Source organism: Salvelinus alpinus, chromosome 6 (assembly GCF_045679555.1).
Source record: "Salvelinus alpinus chromosome 6, SLU_Salpinus.1, whole genome shotgun sequence".
Taxonomy (NCBI): domain Eukaryota; kingdom Metazoa; phylum Chordata; class Actinopteri; order Salmoniformes; family Salmonidae; genus Salvelinus; species Salvelinus alpinus.
This window is the reverse complement of record NC_092091.1, coordinates 88617826-88625325: the sequence shown is the minus strand read 5'-3', so window position 1 is coordinate 88625325 and position 7500 is coordinate 88617826. Positions and strand designations below refer to the sequence as shown.

The 7500-nt window shown below is 46.9% G+C and overlaps 1 protein-coding gene across 1 annotated transcript in view; it reads right to left on the bottom strand.

Annotated features, from left to right (window-relative positions):
• Nucleotides 1-7500, bottom strand: part of ptprdb (protein tyrosine phosphatase receptor type Db) — a 294094-nt gene that overhangs the window by 77434 nt on the left and 209160 nt on the right. The window contains exons 30-31 of the mRNA XM_071408267.1: nt 5614-5711; nt 1410-1533 (exon numbers count right to left, since the gene is read on the bottom strand). Of these exons, the coding sequence (XP_071264368.1) occupies nt 1410-1533; nt 5614-5711 (222 nt within the window). The remainder of the gene's footprint in view (nt 1-1409; nt 1534-5613; nt 5712-7500) is intronic.

The window sequence follows — 7500 nt, the reverse complement described above, 5'->3', positions numbered from 1 at the left end:
CTTCCTCGATGCTGGACAGTAGAACCCTGGAGTGGTCGTAGGCGATGACGTTAGCGGGTATGTGTGTGACTGTCAACTTACCCTCGATGCTGGACAGTAGAACCCTGGAGTAATCGTAGGCGATGACGTTAGCCTGTATGTGTGTGACTGTCAACTTACCCTCGATGCTGGACAGTAGAACCCTGGAGTGGTCGTAGGCGAAGACGTTAGCGTGTATGTGTGTGACTGTCAACCTACCCTCGATGCTGGACAGTAGAACCCTGGAGTGGTCGTAGGCGATGACGTTAGCCTGTATGTGTGTGACTGTCAACCTACCCTCGATGCTGGACAGTAGAACCCTGGAGTGGTCGTAGGCGATGACGTTAGCCTGTATGTGTGTGACTGTCAACCTACCCTCGATGCTGGACAGTAGAACCCTGGAGTGGTCGTAGGCGATGACGTTAGCCTGTATGTGTGTGACTGTCAACCTACCCTCGATGCTGGACAGTAGAACCCTGGAGTGGTCGTAGGCGATGACGTTAGCCTGTATGTGTGTGACTGTCAACCTACCCTCGATGCTGGACAGTAGAACCCTGGAGTGGTCGTAGGCGATGACGTTAGCCTGTATGTGTGTGACTGTCAACCTACCCTCGATGCTGGACAGTAGAACCCTGGAGTGGTCGTAGGCGATGACGTTAGCCTGTATGTGTGTGACTGTCAACCTACCCTCGATGCTGGACAGTAGAACCCTGGAGTGGTCGTAGGCGATGACGTTAGCCTGTATGTGTGTGACTGTCAACCTACCCTCGATGCTGGACAGTAGAACCCTGGAGTGGTCATAGGCGATGACGTTAGCGTGTATGTGTGTGACTGTCAACCTACCCTCGATGCTGGACAGTAGAACCCTGGAGTGGTCGTAGGCGAAGACGTTAGCGTGTATGTGTGTGACTGTCAACCTACCCTCGATGCTGGACAGTAGAACCCTGGAGTGGTCGTAGGCGATGACGTTAGCGTGTATGTGTGTGACTGTCAACCTACCCTCGATGCTGGACAGTAGAACCCTGGAGTGGTCCTAGGTGATGACGTTAGCCTGTATGTGTGTGACTGTCAACCTACCCTCGATGCTGGACAGTAGAACCCTGGAGTGGTCGTAGGCGATGACGTTAGCCTGTATGTGTGTGACTGTCAACCTACCCTCGATGCTGGACAGTAGAACCCTGGAGTGGTCGTAGGCGATGACGTTAGCGTGTATGTGTGTGACTGTCAACCTACCCTCGATGCTGGACAGTAGAACCCTGGAGTGGTCGTAGGCGATGACGTTAGCGTGTATGTGTGTGACTGTCAACCTACCCTCGATGCTGGACAGTAGAACCCTGGACTGTCAACCTACCCTCGATGCTGGACAGTAGAACCCTGGACTGTCAACCTACCCTCGATGCTGGACAGTAGAACCCTGGAGTGGTCGTAGGCGATGACGTTAGCATAGCGGTTCTTTGGCTTGTTGACCTCCAGGTTAGACTGCTCCCAGGTGAACTGCTGTCCGGGGTCAACGGACTACAACACAGAGGTCAGAGGTTAGAGGTCAGGGTTAGAATGCTTCAAGGTGAACTGCTGACCGGCGTCAACGGACTACAACACAGAGGTTAGAGGTTAGAGTTTTGATTAAAATGCTCCAAGGTGTACTGCTGGACAGAGGTCAATGGACTATAACACAGAGGTCAAAGGGTAATAAGCAAGGGTTGGAACCGGTTCAGGGAACAGAACAGAAAACCGGTAGATAACTAAATTATTTAAGCAACAGAACCCAAACCGAAAACGAAAGTGATCTATACTGTTCCGGAACAGAACCGTTATTTTAAAAGCATGGGAACCAGCTCTTTTATGTTCCTGACAGTTTTTTTTCCAGTCTCACAAAATTTGCAACAAAGCGCCTATGCAAAGCCCTCACTTTGTCACTCAGGAACTTATTCCAGGATCTGCCCGCCAACTGGAAATCTTTGCCAGTGGGTGTGTAGGCTACCTGCCCCCCCCCCCCTCTGAAGTAGGTTACTGTAGCCTCCTGACCACGTTACAAGTGGAATTCAGAAATGATGGTGAGATGTTTAATTAGAGAAGAATGGATTGACTTTTTATTGCTAGTTAAGGATAAATAGTTTCATCACTTTTCACATTGGATTTATTAACTACTCAAATCAAATCAAACTTTATTTGTCACACGCGCCGAATACAACAAGTGTAGACTTTACCGTGAAATGCTTACTTACAAGCCCTTAACCAACAGTGCAGTTCAAGAAGAGTTAGGAAAATATTTACCAAATAAACTAAAGTTAAAAAATAATAATTAGTAACGTTAACACGATAACATAACAATAACGAGGCTATATACAGGGGGTACCGGTATCGAGTCAGTGTGCGGGGGGTACAGGTTAGAGGTCATTTGTACATGTAGGTAGGGGTGAAGGGACTATGAGGTAACATGTGTTTTTAATTCTAGTGCTGCTCTGTACACACAAGCTTGTTAGCTAGCTAGCTAACGTTAGCTCTGATCCAACATCATGTCAACTCGGAAGGTACACACAAGCTTGTCAGCTAGCTAGCTAACGTTAGCTCTGATCCAACATCATGTCAACTTGGAAGGTACACACAAGCTTGTTAGCTAGCTAGCTAACGTTAGCTCTGATCCAACATCATGTCAACTCGGAAGGTACACACAAGCTTGTCAGCTAGCTAGCTAACGTTAGCTCTGATCCAACATCATGTCAACTCGGAAGGTACACACAAGCTTGTTAGCTAGCTAGCTAACGTTAGCTCTGATCCAACATCATGTCAACTCGGAAGTTCAAAGACATTTAAAGTTCCTCTGTAGAAGCCGCTCCTCCGTAGGTATAATTCAGTGGGGACCTAATTCAGACAACGCATGTTATAACAAGAGGCCCCGTGCTTCTTCCTCCGTTCTGTCTCCTCAACCTCAACATGTCAGTTGACTGGCAGCAGTTTGTGTGGTTTTTTGTTGGTCTTTCAGTGAGATTAAACCATGCAGATACGGCAAAATTACAATTTGTTCTTAACGACTTTCCGTTAAATTAAATCGCCTACCCGCTTCACAGCAAGCTGCTCTATCCGCACTGATCGGTGAAGTCATTAAATGTAAAACATTTCAGAGGTTGAAAAAGGAACAGAAAGGATCGATATAAAACCGTTACTTATTTTGGTTTGAAACCGTTTCAGAACTTCATTTTGTTGGACGGAGAAGTGTAACGGAAACCAAACACGTGATGTCATTTGTGCATTAAACTATTGAGAAAGAGAGAGAGCCTGCAATGAAGCCTTTTTGAATATTTTACAACGCATAATTATGGTTTGGTTGGGTGTGTGAGTGTGTGTGTGTTTGTGTGTGTGTGTGTGTGTGTGTGTTTGTGTGAGTGTGTGTATTTGTGTGAGTGTGTGAGTGTGTTTGTGTGAGTGTGTGAGTCTGTGTGTGAGTCTGTGTGTTTGTGTAAGTGTGTGTGTGTGCCTTTGGTCTACTCACTGCTCACTAGCATGTGTGTCTGATTATGACACCGCAATTACTCATGGTTTATCTCTCTCTATCCCTTTTGTGTCTCCATCCCTCTATCTCTCTCGTTCTCTCTCCATCCCCCCATCTCTCTCGTCCATCCCTCCATCTCTCTCGTTCTCTCTCCATCTCTCTCGTTCTCTCTCCATCCCTCCATCTCTCTCGTTCTCTCTCCATCCCTCCATCTCTCTCGTTCTCTCTCCATCCCTCCATCTCTCTCGTTCTCTCTCCATCCCTCCATCTCTCTCGTTCTCTCTCCATCCCTCCATCTCTCTCGTTCTCTCTCCATCCCTCCATCTCTCTCGTTCTCTCTCCATCCCTCCATCTCTCTCGTTCTCTCTCCATCCCTCCATCTCTCTCGTTCTCTCCATCCCTCCATCTCTCTCGTTCTCTCCATCCCTCCATCTCTCTCGTTCTCTCTCCATCCCTCTATCTCTCTCGTTCTCTCCATCCCTCCATCTCTCTCGTTCTCTCCATCCCTCCATCTCTCTCGTTCTCTCTCCATCCCTCCATCTCTCTCGTTCTCTCTCCATCCCTCCATCTCTCTCGTTCTCTCTCCATCCCTCCATCTCTCTCGTTCTCTCTCCATCTCTCTCGTTCTCTCTCCATCCCTCCATCTCTCTCGTTCTCTCTCCATCCCTCCATCTCTCTCGTTCTCTCTCCATCCCTCCATCTCTCTCGTTCTCTCTCCATCCCACCATCTCTCTCGTTCTCTCTCCATCCCTCCATCTCTCTCGTTCTCTCTCCATCCCTCCATCTCTCTCGTTCTCTCCATCCCTCCATCTCTCTCGTTCTCTCCATCCCTCCATCTCTCTCGTTCTCTCTCCATCCCACCATCTCTCTCGTTCTCTCTCCATCCCTCCATCTCTCGTTCTCTCTCCATCCCTCTCGTTCTCTCCATCCCTCCATCTCTCTCGTTCTCTCTCCATCCCTCCATCTCTCTCGTTCTCTCTCCATCCCTCCATCTCTCTCGTTCTCTCCATCCCTCCATCTCTCTCGTTCTCTCTACATCCCTCCATCTCTCTCGTTCTCTCTCCATCTCTCTCCATCTCTTTCCCCATTTTCTCTTTTTGACTGCCCCTCTCCCTATCATTTATGTTTGACTACCCTCTGTCCTAACCCCCCTGTCTCTCTCTCTCCCTCTCTCACTTTCTTTCTCTCTCCTCTCTCTCCTGTCTGCCTTCTCTCTCTCCCCCCTCTCTCACTTTCTTTCTCTCTCCTCTCTCTCCTCTCTTTATCTCTCTCTCCTGTCTGCTTTCTCTCTCTCTCTCCCTTTCCATTCTCTCTCTCCCCCCTCCCCTCTCTCTCTTTCTCTCTCCTCTCTCTCTGTCTTTGTCTCTCTCTCTCCCCCCTCTCCCCCCGCCTCTCTCAGTCTGTCTTTGTCGCTCTCTCTCTCCTGTCTGCCTTCTCTCTCCCCCCTCTCTCGCTTTCTTTCTCTCTCTCTCCCCTCTCTCTCTCTGTCTTTATCTCTCTCTCCTTTCCGCTTTCGCTCTCTCCCTTTCCCTTCTCTCACTTCTCCCGCTCCCCCCCTCTCTCCACCCTCTCTCCATCTCCCTCTATCTCTCTGGAAGCGTAACATTGATAACCATCAGTCTGTAAGCAGTATCTCTTTGAGACAGACTGACAGACAGATCTCTGGTTAAAACAGCAGACGTGAGAGGAGGAAGATTCTGCTTCACATTTAAACCCTGATACCGCTGCCAAAAGATAAAAGGCATAAACAGGTGTGTGTGTGTGTGTGTGTGTGTGTGTGTTTGTGTGTGTGTGTTGTATCTGGCTGGCTAGAGGGTTTCTACACAGGGTGTAGAACTCAATATGAATTGCATAATGAAACCAGAATAATTGGGAGTGAAAATGTCTCCTTCAAAAAACTCATACCTCATACTCCTGAGATGTCTCCTTCAAAACAAACTCATACCTCATACTCCTGAGATGTCTCCTTCAAAACAAACTCATACCTCATACTCCTGAGATGTCTCCTTCAAAACAAACTCATACCTCATACTCCTGAGATGTCTCCTTCAAAACAAACTCATACCTCATACTCCTGAGATGTCTCCTTCAAAACAAACTCATACCTCATACTCCTGAGAGAACTTCAGGTTGTCGTTGGCTTTCAGGCGTTCTAGATGATCAGCGAGCTCAGAGATGGGGATAGGTGGGTGACTAGCCATGCCTGACGGAGAGAGAGAGAGAGAGACAGAGAGAGAGAGAGAGAGAGAGAGAGAGAGAGAGAGAGAGAGAGAGAGAGAACACAGAGAGAGAGAGAGACAGAGAGAGAGAGAGACAGAGAGAGAGAGAGACAGAGAGAGAGAGAGACAGAGAGAGACAGAGAGAGAGAGAGAGAGACAGTAATGTTTACTGTTCATTTTTATTGTTTATTTGACTTTTGTATATTACCTACCTCACTTGCTTTGGCAATGTTAACACATGTTTCCCATGCCAATAAAGCCCCTTGAATTGAATTGAATTGAAATTGAATTGACAGAGAGAGAGAGAGAGAGAGAGAGAAAGAGAGAGAGAGAGAGACAGAGAGAGGGAGAGAGAGAGAGAGACAGAGAGACAGAGAGAGAGAGAGAGAATGACAGCGAGAAAGAAATATATATATTATTATTTGATTGATGTAAGACTATCAGGATAACAAAGTAGTTCCCCCGAAGTTGTCCATAGACACTGATCTTGAGTCAGTTTTACATTGTTTCGCCTAATGCTTCAGGTTAGGATCTTGGGAGGGTAAACTGTTCCTAGATCTGTACCTAAGGGCAACTTCAACCCAGAGCCAGTTAGAAGTGGTTAGTGTTAGATGTGTGGTTCTCAGAGCCATATAAAAGCAGAGTAGAGTTCTGTTGATGAAGAGTAGTGGTGATGAAGAGTAGTGTTATGGTGATGAAGAGTAGTGGTGATGAAGAGTAGTGTTATGGTGATGAAGAGTAGTGTTGATGAAGAGTTGTGTTCTGTTGATGAAGAGTAGTGTTATGGTGATGAAGAGTAGTGGTGATGAAGAGTAGTGTTGATGAAGAGTAGTGTTGATGAAGAGTAGTGTTATGTTGATGAAGGGTAGTGGTGATGAAGAGTAGTGTTATGGTGATGAAGAGTAGTGGTCTGTTGATGAAGAGTAGTGGTGATGAAGAGTAGTGTTGATGAAGAGTAGTGTTGATGAAGAGTAGTGGTGATGAAGAGTAATGTTGATGAAGAGTAGTGTTGATGAAGAGTAGTGGTGATGAAGAGTAGTGGTGATGAAGAGTAGCGGTGATGAAGAGTAGTGGTGATGAGGAGTAGTGCTGATGAAGAGTAGTGGTGATGAAGAGTAGTGGTGATGAAGAGTAGTGGTGATGAAGAGTAGTGTTGATGAAGAGTAGTGGTGGCGAAGAGTAGTGTTGATGAAGAGTAGTGGTGATGAAGAGTAGTGGTGATGAAGAGTAATGGTGATGAAGAGTAGTGGTGATGAAGAGTAGTGTTGATGAAGAGTAGTGGTGATGAAGAGTAGTGTTGATGCTGAAGACATCTTGTTAAGCAGATATTTTCAAGGCAACAGCTTCACATGGGGCCTGGAGTCTTTCCTGGGCCCGGTATCCCGGTAGCAACGGCACTTACGTTTAGGAGTGTATCAACGATGCATCGTTCCTACAACGGCCAAAGAACTCGCGTGCGTTTCCCCGAGCTGATCTCGGGTCCCCGAGCTGATCTCGGGTCAGATTTCTCCATTCAGATCTGACCTTTTAATTATAATTATACCACAATACTGACGACAGATCAGCTCCTAGAGAGACATTATCACCTACAGGCTATGGCTGCAAATAAAAGGGCAGATTATAATGCTGAGGATGAGGCCCTAGCCTACCCTATAATAATTCCCTAAATCACAGATTATAATGCTGAGGATGAGGCCCTAGCCTACCCTATAATAATTCCCTAAATCACAGATTATAATGCTGAGGATGAGGCCCTAGCCTACCCTAGAATAA